A 23424-nucleotide genomic window follows, 5' to 3' on the forward strand; every position below is an offset into this window, starting at 1 on the left:
GAAGCTTGTGTTTCATTTCAGAAATACAATTAGGCTTGCTTTTGTTCCACTTCAGCTTTCTGCTATCAGCTGGAACCCCTTGGTTCCATCGATAAATCTGTGCAGGAGAGGGGCATCTCCAAAAAACACACTGAGGCCCTACTTCTGACATCTCAGCCTCAGGTTAATTGGCACAAGCTCATGCTTGAACTTCAAGCAAAAGCAGCACTCAGCTTCCTGAAAGCTATGAAGTACAAACACGAAAAATAAACCAAGTCACACCAAGAAAGAGCTTTGCCATAGTACTGTGAGGTAAATGCACTGATTTTCTGCCAGGTCCAACAGCAGAGATAAAAGAAAAGAGTGTATGCCAACACTTCATAGACTTCTCATTCTATTGCATGAAGTTAATCTGAGACTAACAAATGTTCAAAGCAATGATTCAGACTGTGAACAGCTGCAGAAGCCAAGGAACCACTGCAGATGACTCTCTCCCACCTCTTATGGGAACAAATCAGACCCAGGGGACAAGCAGGTGAATTTTTGGTTCCACTGATATTCAACAGAAACCATCTCAGATTCTGGTTCAACTGTTTCTTTTTTCTAAAAATCAGCACCTTGCAATCCCTTCCCACATTTACACAGCTCAGATCTCAAACTCCCCAAGAATTCAGAGAGATTCTTCATTTATAGCCATTATGTTTTGTGGCACAACACATATTTAAAAGCTGCTACTGCTAACTTGTCACTTTTTGTGCCAATTCATCAAGTAGTTTGTATCTAGCAGATCATAGCTTTAAGTTTTTGGCACATGAAAGCTCCTTAACATATTTATATAACAGCAAAGGTCTCTATGTGTTTAAAATCAACAGTTATGCCTTTCTCGGTCCAAAAGGCACCCTGTTTTGAATAACAATCACTGCAGACCTTACAACTGCAGTAGAAGTGACAAGCAATACGGCAGTCTCTCAAATGTTAGGAGGACAACCTGCAGTTTGAGGCTCCTGCAGCTGAAGTCTTTACTATTCCCCTGCAGAAGGTTGCAGTGCACAGGTGCTCCAGACACCATAAACACCACCCAAAGCTGAAATCCCTGTCCAAACAGGAATCAGTAGCTAGATTCAAGATACATGCAAAAGGTTAGGCAATGTAATAATTTCTCTTGAACTTTTCCTTAAGTGTTTGGTTATGTACCTAAATGATGTATTTATTGCCAAATGTGTTTTTAAATGCAGTTACTAGAAGACAGACACATTGCACTACTCTAATTCTTGATTAACCACCATGTTTTAAAACATACATATAACTTTTAAAATCCACCTGTTTTGATTCATCTAATGCCATGCACTACAGCAAGACAGAAATAAAACATGTTATTTAAAGCTTTCTGTAACAGTACATTTGTCAACAATACTTGATCAAAGCATTTGCTTTCACTGTACCATATTTGTTTAACTACTAGTGCTTATTTTAGCCCATATAAAGAGTTCTGAAGAACATAACCTCAGTAGATGCCAGAAGAATGCAGCTTTTAAACATAACCTTACATTCAAAGAGCAAAATCAAGCTCTAACAACATAAACAAGCAAAATTTTTATATACACAAACCTTTCCTGTGTGTTTTCTTTTCTTTTTTGAAAGATTTAGTGGCAAAAACAGGATCTAAGTATTTTCCCTGATAAATAATTCAGAGGACAGTAGAAAAACTCATGCATGGTTGTTGCTATTTGGCAAAAGCTATTTGAATACATTGAAAAATTTTACCTTAGTATTTTATTACCAGAAAATCGAGCATTTCACATCAGAATAGGTTTTGTTGGCTTCTGTGTGGCTTGTTTTTTTAAGGTCAAGTCTTTTAAGAGGGGTTGGTTTAGTTTTTAATCTGGTGTGTTTATCTGTTTACCAGAATTACGTTCTTACACTTCAAGGTGTTTTCTGACTCTATTATATAGGACTGTACACCCTTTATAGAGGTGGTTTTGACCCCGGCTGGACACCATGTGCCCATCAAAGCCACTCTATCACTCAGGAGAGAGAAAAATCTAAGGCTTTTGGGTCAAGATAAGGACAGGGAGAGATCAATCACCAGTTGCTGTGTTGGGCAGAACAGATTCCACTTGGGGAAATCAGTTTAATTTATTACCAATCAAATTAGACCAAGATAATGAGAAATAAAACCAAATCTTGAAACACTTTTCCTGCCACCCCTCCCTTCCTCCAAGGCTGAACTTCACACTCAAATTCTCTGCCTCCTCTCTGCCAGAGGGGCAGGGGAGCCCCAGGAATGGGGATTGTGGCCAGTTCATCACACAGTTTCTGTCCTTTTACACATTTATTGTATAGAAAGACAAAAACACAGTTCTTTACTCTGAATCAGCAGCAATGCTGCAATGAATTGGAAAAAAATCAATAGTTCTGTGAATTACAAAGCTCCACAAAAGGCCACAACATTATTTTGATTGCACTGAAAAATATAACCAGTAGGTACCAAACCTGGATTTAAAAATTCTTCCCATTTGAGGAGGGAATAAGCACCATTTCAATTACAAGTGAAACCTTTGCATCTACTTAACAGCGCAGCAGGTACTGACATTTGGGGCTTAAAAATGCATTTTCAGGACTGGTCTAGTACACATATATTCACGGTACAGCAGGCAGGGAGGATGATAACAAAATGAGCTGAAAATGCTATTTTTCATATGACTTCAAGGTTTGTCATGTTTCACAGGGTTTCCATTGTTAATAATAAATCTATCCCTGCCAGTAGAGTTAATCACACCAGATGAACACAGACTTCACTGTGCAGGATCACTGAATGTTTCAAAGAGCTGAAAGGTGCTCCAAAAATGTCAGGTGGGATCACACATGACACTTCCAGGGACAGTTCCTGACCATCACACATGACACTTTCAGGGACAGTTCCTGACCCACCTGTTGAGGCTCATGAGGCCACCTCTCTAAAGAGCACCTGCATCCAGCCCACTCTTAGCGCCAATCCAAGCAGCAGCACTACAGGGAGGGCAATCCAAACAAATACAACCCACCATTCTTCAAAGCAAAGCCTGAAAGAAAGAGTCTCACGTAGCTTTTCCAGACCCCTTCACTAGCAGTGCACCTCTCCTTTGGAGTAATAGTAAAATGAAGCTTTGTACAATTCCACCTCACACACAGAAGCGGCAGTCCAGGAATCAAAAGCAAGCTCACAAATATTTTTGTTTCTTCTAGACAAATCCAAATCTCCTCAAACCAGACTGCAAAGAGCAAAGGTCTTTGCAAACACAGTAAATGCCTTTGGCTATTTAAAAGACGATGTTTATTTTACTTCAAAGATTTTTAGACTAAATTACCTTAAAGCAAAAAGTGCAAGCAAAATACCTTGGTCTCCTTTTCTTTCCCAATCTCTTAAAACATGCCAGTTGGTCTAGACTTACATATCACAGGCTAACATAAATAAGTGCATCTTTCATGAAATTTATTTCACAAACAGGAGCTAGACCACTAGACAGATGCAGCAGCTATGTTTTAAACATTCTGGCATCCTTTTTCACCAGTTTCCGTTTCCCTGCACCTTCCTTTTGATCTGGCCCCACCCTAGCAGTCAGTCATCTTCCCTGGGGGAGGAAGGGTGTAGTGGCACAGCTCAGCTCTGCCAGATGTTTTGAGGGAAGTTTCATTCCCTCACTGCTACTTGCTCAAGAGACAGAGGAGGTATTGCTCTGGGCTAAGCTTCCTGCTCATTGGCTCTAGTGGAGCTTTCCAACTTCTGAATTAATACCTAAACTAAGAAGCCAATTCACAGAAAAAAACAGAGGGAGGGTGTAGGAGAAGAGATACCCTGTTTGTTTGATGGTTTGGACTTCTGTCATTAGTGCCAACAGGTAATTTGTGATTTACAAAATCACAAATCCCACAGATCTGGGGAAGTGTCCTTCAGTCAGTCCAGCCTCCTACTGCTTTTATCCTTCAATACTCAACTCTCCACACTATGTTTGGGCCCAAAGCACAAAAGGACCCTCATTTACAGCCAACACCCCGGCAGCACCAGGAGCACATGAAATAGGTGCAGCAATCACAGAAGCACGTTCTTCAGAGCTCACAGGAAGCCCAGGGTGGGTGTGAGTTTTTCTCTTGCTCAAGGACAGGTTTGCCTGCTTTCTTCCAAGGTATTCTCCAGCTAGAAAAGCATGAAGGCACATTCCCAGAAAAGCCTGAGAGCCATGAAGGCTCTACAGGAGGTAGAAGGCAGATTGCAAATTCTAATAACACTTAGTACATTAACTATTACAGATTTTTCTTTCAAGAACTGACTTCGTCAGGGAGGGTGAGAACCCAGCTGTAGACTCTAATGGTTGTTCTTTGTCTTTCCTGCAATCACATCTTATCTTTCCATACTTTGGCCTTTCTTCTTTAAATCATTAAAGGAGACTGGAGAACTGCTTTTTTTGGAATTGGCCCAGGAAATAAAAAGCTATATATTCATCTTAGAGACATGCTCAAGCATAATCCCACCACTTTCTGCTGTACTATCATTTTCCTGACTTTTGACGTGAAGACAATGAATCCAGTAGTCTGGCACAGTTTAACATGTGACACAGTTTAAACAAAATTTCTCTTGGGAAAAGGCTTGTCTGGTGACATTGGCAGCACTAGTGACTGACCCCTAGGGAAGTGGGACAGCCACACACAGATGGGAAATAGCTAGGAAGGGACTACATGGAAGCACTGAAACATTAGACCCTAACCTGAAAACTCAAGTGCAAGGTCCAGATGCTGAAGTCTGAATGTGTTAGCATCATTGTTAGGGAACTGATACTCAGTGGCAGATAGATTATATTACATAAAGTTCGATTTCTGGCTGCCCACAATGGCAAACAATTCAAACAAAGGCCCGATAAGCTACTGACAATAAATAAATCAAAGTAAAAAGCACACTGCTTTGAAACTTTAGCCTTACAGCCAGGAACATTACAGTAAGCTCATTTGTTAAAAGAACTGCTTGATTTTGACCTAATACTACTTTACCAAAGCAAATGAAAATTATTGATTTCCACTGTTATGAATTGAGATGAATAAAAACCTAAGAGATTACAAATTCGAAGCCTTCTTTGTTCTGTATATCACTTCTGCCATGCTGATCAGTCAGATGCCATTGTTTTTCTTCCTGCTCCCACGGCACGTGAAAAGTATCTTACTAGGAAATAAAACAAATGAAGAGGTACAAAACAAAAGTATTTCCCAGGATTTTTACTGATTGTTTTCAGCCTTATATCTAGGACTAATAATAAGTAAGAAAAACAGTAGCAGTTCTAAAGAATTCCCCATATTGGTTCAATTTTCATTTCTGTTTTAAAATGTTCACAATATCTTGAGTCCTGCAGTCTTTTAAGATAAGGGTTGGGATTAATATTTATATAGAAGTGATTAAAAAGCATTTTAATTTCAAAATGCTAACAGGCAAGCAAAGTTGTACTGTGCATGAGAGCCTAGATGCACATTCAGGAAGGCAATACAAGCTCCCCCAAATTTTAACTGACATTGGCTTTCTGTGTATTTGGATTCTCCATGCCTCGTAGACTGCTTCAGTCAGTAATGATTTTTAAGTTCAAGCTATGGAAAGAATGACAGATGATAGAGTTCCACAAGAAAATTTGCAATTCTTTAATAAATTATAATACCCAAGAAGTCCCTATTCCAAGAGATAACAGATAAACAGAAGTGACACTTCATCCCTCATCCAAGCCACCTGACATTTCTTCCTCCACTTCTTACCACCTTCCCATGAAAGGTTTCACTGACCACCAAGCATCCACCACCTCCCACCAACTCTTTAAAGCAAACAGTTTTGCTAATTGAAAAAGCTCTAATTCAACACATCCCTTAAATAGTAGGAGGAATTAAATACCTGTTAGCAACTTCGTCAATACCTCAGCAAGTTAGGGAACAAGGAGAAAGAAACAGCTGTTTCAAGGAACAGACACCTCAGGTTCCTGAGGTAACTGTCATCAGAAAGATGTTTCTCCTGCTTGGCTCCTTGTTTTCTCCGTAATGAACCAACGTTTCTCCATCTAACACCAAGGCTATTTGTGATGACCTCCTGCACTTTGATTCCATTCTGTTCCAAGAGAACAGCAGCAAAATATCCCACTTCTCACCTGCTATTTTGTGATGTTCGCCCTACCAGGCATAAGTAGCAATAATGAACACATTTGTGGGAAATCTACAGGAACTACAGAGCCGAGGAGCTGTTAAATTAAAAAGACCCCATTACCTGACTCTACTTAATAGAGATTTAAAGTGCCAGAGGATATTTTTCTGAATAATCACTGATTCCCTTTTCCTAACAAAAAGCACTATCAACTGCAGGGAGAAAATGACCAAAACAAAACTCCTTACCCTCTATATTTACAAACACTACTCCTCTTTCCAAGTGAAAGCTAATTGCCTACACAAAATCAGAAGAAATCAGCAGTCAGGGCACAGATCACAGAATGGTTTGGGTTGAAGGGGCATTAAAGATCATCTCTTTCCAACCTGCCTGCCATGGGCAGGGACACCTTTCACTATCCCAGGCTGCTCAGAGTCCCATCCAGCCTTGAACACTGCCAGGGATGGGGCACCCACAGCTTCTCTGGATAACCTGTTCCAGTGCCACATCACCCTCACAGTAAAGAATTTCTTTCTAATATCCAACCTAAACCTACTCTCTTTTCAGTTTGAGGCCATTCCTCCTTGCCCTGCCATCATATGCTCTTGTGAAAAGCCACTCACCATCCTTCCTGTAGGCTCCCTTTAGGTACCAGAATAAGAAGGCCACAATTAGGTCACCCCAAGCCCCTTCTCTTTTCCAGACTAAATAAAGCTAATTCTCAGCTCTTCCTCCTAGGGAAGGTGCTCTGACCACCTTCTTGGACTCATTCCAAGAGGTCCATGCCCTTCCTGTGCTGGGTGAGAGCAGGGTGCAGCACTGCAGGTGAGCTCTCAGCGGAGCACAGCAGAGGGGCAGAATCCCTCCCTCGACCTGCTGCCCAGAGCCCGGCTGCTTTCTGGGCTGTGAGTGCTCATTACATGCCCATGAAGATATTACTTGGTTTTAAAGACAGAAACACCCCTGCACATAAACTACAAAATAACTGAAGCTGCCTGGGACTTGAAAGCTAACAGTCCCTTGTGTCTGAACACTTAGAAACCAGAGTTCAGCTGCTTTCCAAAAGTCAAATCCACTCATTAAACAGGAGATTGTATTCATCAGAATTTCTCTTAATGTCTTCACTAGCATTTCAGTACCATGGTTTGTTGACCTCGACAAAGTAAAGACTGACAGACTGCCTGTTTGTTTTGGGAATTGTTCGACAGAATGGGCACAGTGTGCATTTTCGTGTGACTTGATGCATGGCTGAGCTTCTCACCTCTGACTCATCGGCCATTAACCTGACATAATCAATTAAGAAGAGGAAAAGAAATTTCACATTATTGCTATCTTACTTTAAAGCATTTTTTTCTACATTGTAGCACAGAGTTTCCTAGTTCTGCTGCCAAAATATAAATATAGGTCTCTGTTTACAAAGTTATTAATTTCAATTACTGCTGCAAACTTCTGCTGCTTAAAAGGTCTACAAGATTCCAGATCTATTACCTCCACCTTACCCACAGCATTACAAATGTATTTGCAAGCACATACCATTGTAAAGTTGACTTGTATAGTCAGAACACTGCCCCTAATTTTCTTGAATTTTTTTCCTTGTGGATGAGATAACAACTTCCTAAGACAGTTCAGAATTAGGAGTAAGGGAAGAATTATTTCTTTAAATCCTTTTCAACTCTGTTTGGTTTAAAAAAATGTATGACTCACAGTGGTTAAATATTTAACTGTTTCACTAATGAGCTGAATCCTAACATGTGAGTATGAAAACACGTGTCATTGCAGCTGAAAAATCCCACTCATAGCCAAGGAGCATTTTAAAACATATATATATAAATACATATAGAAACACACATTAGGAATCTATAAGTAAGTTGCTGTTTTGAGACTATTCTATACACACATTTAGTATTCTGTGTAGAGATATGTGGGAGTTGGGGCTTGGTTGTGTGGGCATTTTTTTTTCCCTTTTTATCAAAAAAATTGCACTAATTCAACCCCAAATGTGCCTGTTATTGTATTAATAATAACGATGACATAATAGTACAATTATACCCTGTGGGACTAGGCTACACTGACATGTGCAACCACGTGCCCACCATCACTTCAAAGACAGAAAGAGATTGAAGATACTACCCCACCCTGCTGCTCATTCCTGCACTTCTCATCTTGGAGATTACCACCCACCAAGCTGAACAACGGTAACCTCTTGTGGAAGTGCTCCTTGCCCTCTTTGTTACCACCACAGCAGTTTTAACCATCTTTGGTGGCAAAAATAAAAAAGGCTTTCTGGGGCAGCTGGGCACGGCAGCAGACTGTGAAGGCGAACACAGTCCAGTCCAGGTCTGGGCAGTGGTAAATCCCATGCAAGGCCTGCAGCAAACAGCAGCAGATGACTGACTGCTTCTGAAGATTTCCAGAGAGACACGCATCTGCAAACCTACCTGCACCCTGCCTGCTCTAGCTGAGTTTGAACAAAACAGCTTTTGTTTGTAGAGATGGCCCGGCTGCCAACGCGGGTTCAATAACCAGCTCTGGATTATGCTAGGCAGGTCTAGACCTGTAGGATAGACTTAATCTCAGCCAAGTTGGCCTCAATCAGCTGTCAGGCTGCAACCCTGCTGTCCTGCAGCAAAACAGATGAAAAGTAAACATAAAATGCTACTTAATTCATTATGCAGTCAAATCAATACATGAGAGGCAGGAGCTTCAGTGTGTAAAATAAGGGCCAAAATTTGAGCCACCAAACGAAAACCATCACAGTTCTAAGTTAAGAAATGAGACAAGAAGTTAAATATATTTTCCTTTTCAGTGTTTTGACAGCTTAGGCCCATCACTGAACCAGAATGCTTGGAGCAGGCCAAAGCTGGGACTTCTGGAAGTCGTGTTTTCTCTGCCTCAGTGCCTGGCTGTGCAAGAGCCCTCTCAGAACTTCCTTCCCCTGACGTTTTCAACCACTTTGTTTGGGCTGCAAGGCCTATGAGGGTAGGAGCTATCTTTCAGAGCATGTGGCTCCACACTCTGCTAGGTGTTGTACTCGATCTTTCAGGCAGGGCTGTAATGGAAACAACAATAATGTCCTTTCTCAGAAGAATAACACATGAGTCTGCTTGTAAATTGTGTTGCAGATAAAGTTTCCATCACACTTTTAACTATCAAAAGCTAACAAATCTTACTCTACAGTTCCACAGTTTAAGCCATAACTGTTGCCAAAAGAAGCAATCTCATCTGGCCAAAAAAAAGGTTAATTTGAACCCATCTGGGTTCTCCAAGGCAATTGACAACAGAGCTGCATAAATGCTTGTGTTGGCAGAAGGAATGGAGCAGCAGGATCATTTCTTCAGGTGGCAGTGCCAGTTTATGTAGGCTGAAACCCCCTCTTGAAAGAGCAGCCCGGGTTCTCTGAAGGATTTATCTCACAAAGCCAATTTAGAGTGGAAAAGCTATGGATCACCCGATTTTACACATAAAACTGCTAATATTCACCTCCCAAGAACGCTACGAGGTTAAGCACACTCGTGTTTGTAAGGCATTACAGAAGTAAGATTAGTAAATATTTAATTTTCTCTCCTCCCTTTCCCCCAGCCTTGGCCACTGAGTATAACTCATTCTGAGCTCCATACACTAAATCAATGACTTGGAGCAGCTCCTAGAAGGTAGCTGTCAAGCTCCCTGCCTGTGGGCCAGATGGAGGTCAGTCATCACACACACGCAATCCAACTAAAAACCGGTCTGCAGTGCTGCAGCCAAAACAGCATTGTACCCACCCGTGCTGCAGGGAACCTTGGAACAGCAGACACCCTTTCTCACCTTGATCTGGGGAACAGCTGCAGAGGAATAAAGGACAAGTAAATCAACCCCTCTTTGCACGCGTTCCACGTGTGAACACATCCTGTCACACTGACAGCAACAACAGCGAAAAGGAGAGCTTCTGAAAGGTGCCTAAATAAGGATGTTAACAACATGCTGGAGGAAAAAAAGAGGCCAGCCTCAGTGTCATTAGCATAAGGGAAACCATCAAAGTGAGGCAGCACATAGCTTGCTTTCACAGACTGGGTGTGAAAACAGGGATTTTGATTATTTTGTTAGTACTTCAAAGTCCGGCTGTTTCTGAGTGCCAGTAACAGCTCTCGGTTCCCCAACATCTTCAAAATATGCTCCTGGTCCATGGGTAGGTGGAAATACCTGATGTAAGCAATGCACTAAGGTACATGGTCCCTGAAATTGGTGACCAGCAGGGATAGCTGAGCAGAGGTTTTAGAGCATTTATCCCAATATTTGGGATATATACAATATTTGGTCCCTAGAGGGAACTCAGAAGCCCACAAAACTTACTCTGCTGCAGAGCCTCTGACTGCTGTGGCTACCAGGGCACATGGGCACCCATCCTTGTTTGCTCCCAAGGCACGGGACACGCCACGAGCACGGGAAGGAAAAGGCAGCACGTGGCAGCTCTCTGGGCTATCGAGACCTCTCCAGCAGCTCAGCACAAACACCATGTTCTGAGCTCCACAATCAAATTCACTTCTTTTATAAGCTGAGATAAAATGTAAATGCCCATGCTAAATACTACTAGCTACTGAATCAACAGCTCTAATAAAACTTTCACAAGGCCCTTCTGATTACTGAGATATTGACACTGAGAATTGAGCCTCATAGTACAACAGGAGCAATCCTAGAAACTCTTTGTGCAAGACAAGTTTAACACAACTCATGCCTCAGTCATGATGACATTTTTTATACCAACAAAATAAAAGTAAATTAGATAAAAATACATTTAAAACATTAAATGTGAGATAAATACAGTTTGCAGTTGCATAAATCAAACTCATGCTTCCTAGGTTACCCCTAAGTACAAGCAGACTCTGTTGAAGAAATCTTTCCTATTACATCCTGATCCTGTTAATATTTATGCACACAGGAAGCTCCACTGAAGTCATGATGACGACTCATACACACAAAATTAAACACACTGCACAACTGCAAGTTTCTTGCCATAAAAACTTCACTTAAAAACGTAGAACATAATTTAGTTGCCTCTGCACATATACTTATATTTAAGTAAAAAAAAAATTAAAAAAATACCCAAACCAGCATACAGTCACAGTCTTGCCTTTTTTCCCCCCTGAAAGGCAAGGCATCACCCCCCTCCTCTAAAGCCATGGAATAAGCTCTCAGTAGGGCAAAACTGCCAGAGGCTCTACTCAATACAAATGAAATCCAGCTAGAAGTACTTTTTTCTTCAAATTATTGATGAAAAAAATAAACACTCTATATATAAATACATATGTAAAGAAGCATATACATAAATACATATGAAGAAATAAGAGTATTCTCCCATGTTGCTGTTCTCTATTTATGCACAAAGCCAGATATTTGTCACTTTTTTCATGGCCTGTCAAATTTCTAACAGTGTTCATTTACTCATTGTCCTTCCAAGAGCAGTTAGATCTCAGTGCCGAGATGCACTCTGCTCTTGTCAAACACAGAAGTCGAGAAACAAAATAATGAAGCTTTTTAGAAAATAAACTCATAGAAGTTTACTTTAGAAACTGCCAAGAAAAAGAAAGCCACCAAGAAGTCCAGTTGATTCTGGGTTTTCAGCCAGTTAATTGAACTCACTTAACCCAGCATTGCAAAATAAAGTTCTTAATACACTCAGTTTAAGTTATTTTCTCTCTACTAACTCCTGGAACCTCCTTTCTTCTTAGACACTGGCAGTCGCTGCTTTTCTGCACCACAGTTACACTACACCTGCAGAGTTTATTCCAGTTTTGCCTACCAAGGGCCACTTAAAGCCATTCAAGAGCCACCAGCAAGTGACAGCTGGCAAATTCAAACCTGTCTCAGTAGTCTATCATATGTAATCAATTGCAAATAGAACTTCAACAGACTCATCCCATTATTTCCTAGCTAATTCCCCCTGGGAAAACAAGCCAGCAACTCCCACTTGGAATCATGAAGCTAGTTTTGCCCCTGTCTCTCCTCCCAGCTTCTCCCTTTCCCAGAGTTTACGGCACTGTTTCAGTTTTTCGGGCTTGATACCCGTTATGTTATGTCAGCTGTTACACTGCGCTTAAAACAATAGACTCCAGCTGGCTGAGGTCAGATGTGAAAACAAGGACCTAACAAAGCCAGAGACCCTCCAGTTATACTGAAATTGAGATACACACTGAATGTAGCACTTAATGACAAACTACTTTCCAGACATTTGGGCAAAGCATAAAGGAAACACCTGTCACTGCAAACATTACACACTAATCCAGATAAACCCTAAATTTAAAAATCTTTCTTTTCACTGCTTGGCTATAGCATGGGCCAGTATCCCACAGTTTTAATTTTTTTTTTTCCTAGATGGAATTTGTATTACTCTGCTTGTTTAGTAAAATAATAAATAGTGAGAAATATGTATAATTTCAAAGAAAATATGTTTATTATGCTTCTTTTGGAGTTACCAAGCTGATGTCCCAAGTTTGACATGGATTTACACCCTAGGAAAGTTCAGTCGAACTCTTAAGTAAGAAGCTTGACAAAAGTGAGTAATAAATGTAACTGTGAATGAAACATGCCATTTCCAGTGATGGCATTTTCTTATCAGCACCTCCGAACACAATTTATTGGAATGCACCTATTATTAAAAATAAAGAAACAAACCACTGTGTGAATTACGAAGGCAAGTATGACCTCTCAAGAACAGGTGAAAAACTGATAACTCCAGAGAACATATCTCATTGATCAAAACCCCGCATCCAATTTAAAAGCAGTGTTTCCTGAAAACTTGCCCATTGCTGCAGCTCATGCCTGACCAGCTGGGCTGCTCGCTGTGTGCACAAGGACAGCGTGGCACCCTGCTCCTTTTGGCCGGTGGCACAGAGCCCCGGGCTGCCGGGCAGGGAGATCGCCGTGTCAGAGCACGGGGCCACCAGCAGCCATCCATCACCAGAGACTTGTGCTGGCCCACAGTCTGCCACCAGCCCCACCCTGAGCTCTTCCCAGAGCCCGCCTCAGTCTTCAGAGTTTGAGCCCCAAAAAACGCCTGGTACCTCACAGCCACCTCATCCAGCGGGGATAAACGCTAAATTCCTTCATGCACAGCGATGCCGACTCAGACTTTACTTTAAATGGCAGCGTTCAGTTATGTCACCACACAACTCCAGGTACAGAAGTCCCACAGAAGGGATTTTTCTTTTCAAAGTTGTAGAAAAGGCAGAAGTAATCAATTTTCTACATCCAAGCCACTCCATTGTAGCAGGCTAAAATAAGAATTCAAACCCACAACGTGGACCTTCTGGATGAAATGTATGGATACATGCAAAAAGAGATGTAGGGTTTTTTTCTATACAAACTTCTACTTATTCTTATATATCTAAAAGCCATTCCTGGCGGTAACATTAGAGAAATTTACAAAAAATAAACTTTTTCTTTTACCCAACTGAATAGGAAACATCTAATAATACCAAGCGTGTACCTGGCAGGGCATAACATATTGGAAGTCTTTCTGTGTTTTAACAAGTTTAAGAACTTTTTCTTTCTCCTCCATGCAAACACTTGCCCAATTCATTTCACTGAAAGCATTAATTGTTCTCTTTTTTTTTTTTTTTTCCAAAAGCCATCCACATGATGAGCAATAAAGTCGACCAAATGGCATGAATTTTGAGGCTCCACCACAAAGTTGCCAGAGTTTTCTCTGGCACCAATGTTTACACGGCCCTTTTCTCCCATCTCTCTCGCCACAAATTATGATTGCTAATTACTCATATAAAATTCCCCAAGCCCATGTGGAAAAACATTTCTTTATTATTAAGAGTTCACTTCTTCCAAAATATATTTTTATCTATTTCAGGACACCGTCCAAGGTCAGAAGCAGCCACCCCAGGAGAACACAGCGTGGGCCAATGCTGCCCTCTGCAGATTTTAAAGGGAAACTCCAGTGCCCTTCTACAAGTTTTTGGTTTTTAGCACATGTCTAAACAAAACCAGTTAATCTCTCCCTTACTGGTCTTAGCATGCTTTCATTCCATATCACCACTTCATTCCTCCTTAACTCAGATTTCATCTACACCAAACCAGAGCAAGAGGCTTGTCTTTAATTATTTTTTTTTTATAAAAAAGCACCCATTTAATGAAATTGGTTCAGCTGTCCTGAACAGACAGCCTTATTTCCACTTTAGGAGCATCTGATTTGGCTCCCTTTGACCTGCTCAGAATGGACATAAAGCAGAATTTAAGCACGTTCATGCAACCTTCTGAACCAAATGAATTAAATCCTTTTAACATCACATTTACATTAAGTGCATAACTCTCTTCTGCAGGCCAGGGGAGTTGACAAGGGATTGCTTTGAGAACAGCTGGAACAAGTTAAGATCTTACTACCAGCAACCTTTCAAACCAAGGCAGCTGATTTTGCAGTGAGGCAGATTAGAAGCCCACACATTATCTGCCAGCACAGCTCAGCCATAAACAAAAATCGGGCTGAAATGCAGCCAGAAACACCTGGGTGCACACTCAGGGGAAGATCCCTGTTCCAGCTACTCCTCATACTGTCGCCTCATTAAAAGAGGGGAGGGCAATTTTCATTTCTAGTCATGTTTTCTGAGCCTTCACATCACTCACAGCTGCATTGTTCCTACAAACGAAAATGTAAAGAAGCCAGCTTTGACGGAAAGCTGGGATTCTCCACTTCAGCTGTCAGGGGAGTGACAGGAAGGAAAGGCTGCAGTGAGTGACTCCCTGGACAGGTCTTTCTGCAGGTCCAACAAAGGAAAAAGACTAAAGACCATAAATCCACTAGACACATCTTCTACACCAGCTGGCCTCACTTTGGGTCAGACCAGGGGACATTGCTGAGGCTGCAAGGACAAATTTTTCACCTTCTCAGCTACAGCTGTTCTCCAGAGTCTGTAGACTAGATTAATCTGTAGCGCTGTCACCAGGCAGCTTTTACAGATATTACATTTGTTTAATTTTTCAAAAGGATGAAAATGCACCCATGCAGATGGTGAGTCTGCATTTTGGCCTTCTTAAGCAAGGGATATTATCAGGAAAGAAAACTGCTGGAACCCCTTTAAACTGTGTATTCTCTCTGAAGACCACCTTCAGAAGCAAAAGCTGTAGGTGTTTTCCTCTTTGTTTCTCAAAAGACCCACTTTGTTTCTCAAAAAACACTGCAGCAAACAAAAGCCAAGGTTTATACTCAAAACATTATATTATAAAAGCAATATAAACTAGATTTCCTATGGGCCTAGACTCTGTGCCAGTTTCTCATAATTGTAGGAATAATTTCAATGCCAATAAAGCAAATGTTAATAAACCAAAACTATTGCCTTTTTATTTTAATTTGTAATTTTTGAAGTTTAAATATTGTTTAATCTCTTCAGTAAGAAGCACGCTAAAGTAGAAAAGGAACTTAAAACAGAAAGCTGGAAAGAGTTTATACTTTCATCATAAAAACACAGCTTTTTCTTCTTTTTTTTTTTTTTATTTGGCGGGAATCAATATTGAAATGAGATTCCTACCAGAAAATAGCTTTTTCAGGCACACCAAATATCCCTTGGATCAGCAGAATATTTAATCCCCTTGGATCAGGCACTTGGATTTTCTTAGATCATGCTGAGATAACAGCATTCTGCTGTGTTCTGGCACCATAAAATCCTTGCTTATGAAAATAAAAGAAAAATATGGCCTCTCTGGGAACATACATCTCTGCGCTGCTTTTTTCCATAGTTTAGACATTGTAGTCTCCAAATCAATTTTTACCCTGATATACCACACTCTCTTTATGAGTCATGGCAAAAGCTCTCCCGCACCACTGTTTTTACACGGGCCAAGCGTACACAGGGCTCTTCAAAATGATGATGCTTTCACAGCCTTGGCTCGGACTCCAGCTCCCGCTGGGCAAGTGCCAGCGAGTAACTGGAGTCAAACCCCCTCCGACAGCACCATCTAGTGAGAAAAAAAGAGAAAATAAACACATGCAAATTTAAACAGTTTTCACTGCATTCTGGAAACGAACAAAAGGCCAATTCTCTCCTAATCTCCCATTACAACTGCATTCAGGTATAGCTTTCATCAAGGCTCTTTGCCTGGTGAAGTGTGGTGACAAGTAGAGAAAGATTCAGCGACTAATTGTGAGCTTTTTTGTCTAAATCTGGAACACCACTTGGAACGCATATAAACTGTTTATTTTCCCAATGCTAAGCTTGTGTTTTTCTTGCTTTTAAGAGAAATAGAAGTGGTTTTTAATGCTTTTAAATTACTGATAGCATAACATCTTCTGTTTCGTGCTGTGCTAGTGGAGGGTGATATTTTAAGACAAGCAGCTCCGGAATAAAATCAAAATAATATATTTTGATATACTGCAAAATATTTTATATACTACATGAAATTGTTTCTTCCACCCAGTTTCGAACTGAAACTGCCGCAGCATACAATCTCAACTTTTATAGCTTTTATTTTCATGTTCTTTTAATAACTTATATGACTATATTAGTAAAGCATGAAATTCTTCTTCATGAAAAAGGGCACACAGCTTCTATCTGTAACTTCAGGGTGACCAGGCTTCCTGATTTCAAAAAGACTACCTGCTGAAATTATGCAGGTGCTCAGATCTTTTACAGGGTCAGAGTCAAATACTTTGGCTATTTGGAGGAAATAAAGCAGTATAGCTATTAATTGTGAGTGCTTTTAATAGTCTTGTTTAATTAGTTTTCCAGTCAGGACGAAGAGATTCTGTTATTTTCCCAATGCCTATCTTCAGTGTCATGTAACTCCAGTTCCACGGGCTTACTTGAGGTCTCAAACTACAACCTCCACATGGCCAAAGTTCCTTCATTCTCAGTTAAGCCCAAGCAAAAGCCATCTTCAGGATTCCCATACTCCTTAGCTTGCTGGTACTCTGCTGCTCCTTTGAGCTCTGTCTCATTTAATATTGTTTTGTCAATCAAATTGCTTGCCTTCCTTTGCTCACCCTCAATGACAATGTCACCTACTTGAACTGTCTGGCTCCAAATAAAAATCTGTCAAATAAACATTGCTGTCAAATAATTAAAAATCCTTCTATAGACACAAAAAAGAAATTAATTCCTACTGCAGAACAGTAGTTACTTGAACTGTCTGGCTCGAAATAAAAATCATTGCTGTCAAATAATTAGAAATCCTTCTATAGACACAAAAAAGAAATTAATTCCTACTGCAGAACAGTAGAAAAGAGTGCTCTCCTGAACTTTCATTTCTCCTTACAGCACCATTTGGTTTGGAAGCTTGCACTCTGTCTTTTCCAGTTTTGTGTCTTGATCCCTACATGCTGTTACACTTTATTCTACTTCCTTCTTTCCATTTTGCAGCCTCTCTTCAACCAGCCCTCTGTGATTAAATCTCCCTCTGTGATTATATTCAGTTACATCTACTTTTGACAACTCATAGAAAGTAAAGAAAAGTAAAACAACTTCTTTGACTTTAAGGTAGCTGACTACCTTAAAATCAAAGAAAAATCTCTCAAGAAATAGGAGAATAGGAAATTTCACTGGGGAGATGCCAGCAGAAGTGAGATTCTGATATTTATGTTTGTCTTTCAAGATGCCACAGCTTCTTGGAAAGTCCCACTGAAATTGGATAGAGCAGAGAGCACATCAGCCCATCTTCTGCTTAGGATGGATGGCTCCCCATAATCCCTGCAGGTTTCATGAAAGTTACCACAGTTAATCCTTTAAGAAAACAGTATCAGCCTCTCCCAAGATTGAACAAACAGACAACTGCTCATTTCCCAGGAAACCCATGCCAGTAGGATTTCAATTTTAGAAATTAACCACAGTTTTTCTCACTGTGTAGAACAGGAACACTGATACATCATTCACCAATTCCCTCACTACTGAGGATGATCATACAGAACAGCAGAAATACACAATACTGGCTATTCCACACTCTGTGTGCAATCCTAAATGCTTTGCATTACAGTGCCTGGATTGCCCAGATATAGACAACACAGGATGAACAAACCAAAACAAGCTCCATGATTTCACAGGGTGGGGGCAGAGAATGAAACCTTACTCGTTATAGAAGTTGTTTCACTGAGACAACACACATGTCAAATATTATGATATATTGCAAAGGTGAGTGAGACATTACCAGGAGTTAAATTCATCACAGACATTGGCAGAAGTTATGGATAAAAACCCCTACTAGTTCTAGGGTTAAAAAAACCCAAAACAAATTAAATCTGTACAAAAGAGAAAATATGCCAAACCACAAAAAAAAAAAAAAAAAAAAAAAAAAAAAAAAAAAAAAAAAAAATTGAACTGATTTCAGAAATAAAGGTATGGATGCTCTTAGCTAGCACTAGTTATGTTACAACCTAGGAGCTCAAACATCTTACAAGTGAGTTAAAAGCAACATATAGGAATGAAAGCACTTAATACAGACATAGTATGATTGACACTAAATTTAATATGCTCTATTCTTATTCTTACAGCATTCATATTAGGCACAGAACCTTGGCATATTTAGTAGATAAATAGACAAAAAATTATTAGAAATGATGGGGGTCTTAAGTGAACTTTTTCCATGTGAATAGTGATAATACACTTAGGGATATTACTGAAGCATTGCTACAATACCTGTTCTGAACATTTAAATTGTTATTTAGCATTTTCTCAGTAAAGTGACAGTGTTTCCACATTTCCAAATAATGGTCATTTATTTATAAACGCAAAGAAATCAATGATTTAGCAGGTAGTATCCCACTAGTGAGGTACAACAAATTCATAAAAAGCTTGGATGTTTAAAATCATGCCTTTCCAACCTCAAAACAAAGGCTCTTCAATGAAATCTAGGCTGGCAGGACACAAATACTCCTGAAGCATTTGTTGAAACAACTCTGCTGCAGCACTGGTGTACTCGAACCACAATGACTATTTTCTGTACTGAAGGGAAAGAGCATAAGACAGGCAGAGCAAGTTGTCTTAAAGTCAGTGGACATGAGCTTACCACTTCTGAAACAAAGCTGGATATGACATCAACTAAATGAAAGGACTTTCACTTACTTTTTTTCCCCTGCTGTGGCCAGGTGTCTGGTCTTCAGTATAGCTGAAAAAAGTATTAACCCAAGCAATAGGAGGGATTCAAGCTTAATTAGAATAACTGTATGTGTTGGACACACCACAGGTGTCCTCGTATAGGCCACAGAGGGTACCACTTCATTTTTGGGTTACCATGACTTTTTGAATTTCTGTAGCTTTGCAGACTCATTAGGGAAAAGCAGAAAAGTCTCTTGTCAATTAAACCATAAGGAACATTTTGTTTGATATGGTGTTAGCTCAGGAGATCAGAATTTGCACACTGAGAACACACATCAATCAAATTAATGTCCACATACATACCATCCAAAATAACGTCCCTGTAGCAAGAGCTGCATACTGCTCAATTGTAGAGAGCACGCTGAAGATAAGGCATATCAGCACAATAAGGAAGCTGCAAATGAAAAGAAATTAAACAATTAAAATAATGTAATGCAGTGTAATAACCTATAGGGAGAATAGATAATTATGCCACCACAAATCATCTGTTTACACTGAAATGTCACTGGTATTGGATTATCCCTAAACACAGCTGGTAAATGTTGCACGATCCTGCTTCCTGTTGGACAGTTTATTTCTCTTCAGACACTGAAGTTTTGGGTTGGACATTATCAAATGAAACCATACGGTAACACTAGCTTTAGCCCACCTCTAAGATTTGCTGTTTCCTGGCCCCTCATGAAAAGAGCATTCCTTGCTCTTTCCTATTTTGAGGACTGCTTTGGCTGAATCGCCACGCAACCCCCAAACATGCTTCAAGTATTTGCCTTTTTGCTGATCCAACTTTTAAACTTAAACTTATTTAAATAAGTTTAAATAAGTTTAAAAGTTTATTTAAAAAAACTTTTTTAAACTTATTTTAAAAAGTTTTTTTAAATAAACTTTAAAAAAAGTTTATTTTTCCCCAATAAACTGGGAAAAAAAAAAAATCACAGCTAAGCCAAAGTTTAACAAGCTGTGGTATACTGTCCTTAGCGAAGGGGTCCTGGTTGGGACCAGGACGTAAGATTTGAGGCAGCCAGGGAAACAGCCCAGCTGTCTGTAACCTCCCAGAAATCCTCTTCCCCCATGTGGGGAGCAAGGCTGCTCAGCCCTGCAGCCTCTGCCTTCAAAGCCCTTCCCTGAGCAGTTCAGCTGTGCCCAGCACCCCACGGGACTGCTGCTTCCCCTAAAGGATGCCACACACCTGGGAAGAAAACCATTTAACACCCAGACTGGATGCTATACACTGCACACTAGCCATAGGCAGCTGCCAGTTCCCAAAGAACTGCATGTTTCTTTTAAAAACACAACACAAGTAATCAGCAAGACTGAAAACATCCACTTGTTAAACACAAAGTTAGTTGTTAGGGCTATTTCTCACAATTCTGTTGAGACAAGCAATGCCAGTCCTTTGTACTCAACTGAAACTTGCTGCAAAATCCAATAATAAATCACCCATCCTGTTAGGCAACTCTAAAACAGGTAGCCATTTTTTTAACTCAAAAAAACCCACGACAAAAAATAATTGACATAATGAATAAAACTGAACTCAAGAGAAATATTAAACCAGGACATTAAGATTGGCATAGCTCAGCTGAAGTCATCCAGAGCCTTATTCTTTATTCATAGAAGTGAGCACTTCTTTGGCTGAATCTTTTGAAAGACCAAACACCCAAGAAAACAAAACAGTGTTAAGATTGACATAAGTTATGTCCCCAATGAGTGCTTCAAGATACAGCATATGCAAGTCCAAAGCACACATAGAAAAATTATGCCAGAATCACAGAATCACTAAGGTTGGAAAAGACCTCTCAGACCAAGCCTGACCTTTGAGATTGAGTCCAGCCTTTGAGATTGTGCTACCAAATAATGGAGATGAAGTTTGTAGCTAATTAGGCAAAAAAAACCAAATAGATAATGAAATTAATAGGATAGAGATGATCACGTATCAATACAAGTACCCATATAAAAATATACTTTACCTAAGCAAAATGTAAGAATGTGAATGTTTGTTTCATCTCTAAAGTCTTTTCATTTTACCCTGTATCTCTGCCTTCGGGCACTCTTAAGCACAAACAAGCTGTGCAGACAAAGCAGCAGAATGCAAAGGTGAGCGAGTCATTTGAAACATAACATAGATGTTCACGAAGTATCCAGCCCTTCTGTGTGCAATATTCCCCCAATGCGTAAGAGCAACACACGTGACAATGTGAACATAAACGGAGTCAGTTGCACAGAGACAGCTGGGGCTCTCTGGATTCAAAGTCCAACATAGATAGAATTAGCAGTTCAAAGCAAACAATGAGTTGCAAGGGATGAGCAGTACCACTTCACATTGACTTCATCCCTTAATACCAGTACAGAATGTTTAACTCGGCCAGCACAAGAAGCCACAAGGGGGCAACCAAAGCAAAGACTATCCCGTTTCTGTCCCTTTCCTAAACAAACACAAAACCCTAATAAGCATTAAAGTTCAAAGTTTAACTTTGACAGTGACAAAAAGATAAACTTAGAGTCAATCGTTTGCCAAATCTCTTTCTTTGTTCCTATTAGAGAAATTGATGGCTGAGGTAAGAACTGCATCAAGTGCCACTCACCTCACTACCTACCTGCTTTTATGGCTTTTCATGCACATAGACCCATTACAGTCTTACTAATTATTTTTTTTTTCACCCCCAGAAAAGCTATTACAATTCACTGCTGCACTCTTTCCAGGCTGGTCCATGAAACACCTTCATAACCACAAAAGCACGTTATGCCAAGCAAAACAAAGATGTTTAGTCAGGCACTGCTGCTTCACGTCTGTTCCTTTGGCACGGGAGAGATGACACCCACAAGGTGCCAGCACAGCACCACAGCTGAGCTACTCACCCTGTTACACTGACATTGCTATTTTCATTGCTTAGATCAATTGCACATAAGGAACAGAAGGTGCAAAATTAAGACATTAAACAAATACACATGGTGTTCTCCTCCTGTGCCATGAGCCTACTGTTTGTTACCTTCCAAAACTCAGCTTCATTTTTGTTTTGGTATTAGTGGCTCCCTTCTCCATCTCTGAAGTACAAGAAGGGAGCGAGGCACCAGTAAAATAGAAAACAGGCAGTTTGGCACTTTTTTTTTTTTTTCTTTCTTTCCCTTTTTTGACAGTTATCTCTTTCTTCAGTCAGAAGTGGAACACAGATCCCCAGTTACTGCCTAGGCAGCAGACAAGTCCACAGGAGTCAGTCACAAACAACAGTTGCAGGAACAGACTCTGCCTCAAACTTGAATTTGCTTATGCAAAAGTCATCCTGGAGCAATTTAACTGGCCAGCCTCAGAAAAGCAAACACTACCATTCTCACAAAATAACCTTATCACTCTATTACTTGACTGTGATTGCTATCATTACATTAAAAATAAAATTTAAAAAAAGGGAAAAATACCCCCACTTGTCTTGACACAGATGCTAAACATGTAAACTCTTCATCCAACCAGTAAATATCAGACAAACTAGTGGGCAACTGACTCCACTCTGGTATAATTTTTTTAATATACATTTTTCCTCTAAAGGAGAGGTAGTCAGCAAAACCTGGAACTTCATAAAATCTAGCACTCTACAGTCAGACAGGGCTTCATCTCTTGCAAACCACGAGTTTTATCTCCTGAAACCCACTGCTTGTTTACCCTCTCTGCACAAATGTGACCATCTCCAAGAAAGGAAGCAGAGTGACGAGTTCAGGCTCTCGTCAGCTCTGATCTCACTCTGATTGTGGGGCCAAGCAAGCAGCAGAGATGAGGAGATAGCCTGTGAAGTTTCTCATGTTGTCCCTCCCAGGTTACAAAGCAGCATCTGCTTGCATGTAGATAAGTCACATCTACTGCATCAGAAGATGCATTCCAAAGTACTCAGCTTGGTGGTTAAGTCATATCTAACAGTGCTATGGTTTTTTTTAAAACCAAAAGTTTTGCAAGTGGCTGATCATCTCCACTTCCTGATGTGAAACCACAACACCACTGTTAAAGCAGCGTGGACATTACAAAGTTTTCTTTCGTGGACTCAGTTTTTGCTAGAGCAGTACAAGGAGACCTGAGCCCTCCCAGGCAGCACTATTTACTCAGCCAGTTTCTCCGGTTCTCTTTTCAACTCTGTTTTCCCAGGCAGCCGGTTTTCCATCCCTGGGGGAGCCAGAGGCAGAAGTGGAGCTCTCAGAGTGCAAGAAGCAGCACCAGGGTGCAGCACTGCAGTCACACTTGGGGCTCAGGAACATCCC

At 40.4% G+C, this 23424-nt stretch overlaps 1 protein-coding gene across 5 annotated transcripts in view; it reads right to left on the reverse strand.

Moving 5' to 3' along the window:
• Positions 1–23424, reverse strand: part of KCNQ1 (potassium voltage-gated channel subfamily Q member 1) — a 335815-nt gene that overhangs the window by 275178 nt on the left and 37213 nt on the right. For all 5 annotated transcript variants that reach the window (XR_005956269.1, XR_005956268.1, XM_041481067.1 and 2 more), the window contains exon 2: positions 19492–19582. Coding sequence is in view for 3 of the 5 variants with exons in the window: in XM_041481067.1 (XP_041337001.1) it covers positions 19492–19582 (91 nt within the window). In the remaining 2 variants the exon portion in view is untranslated. The remainder of the gene's footprint in view (positions 1–19491; positions 19583–23424) is intronic.

This window comes from Pyrgilauda ruficollis, unplaced genomic scaffold, assembly GCF_017590135.1.
Source record: "Pyrgilauda ruficollis isolate IOZ18807 unplaced genomic scaffold, ASM1759013v1 scaffold55, whole genome shotgun sequence".
Taxonomy (NCBI): Eukaryota; Metazoa; Chordata; class Aves; order Passeriformes; family Passeridae; genus Pyrgilauda; species Pyrgilauda ruficollis.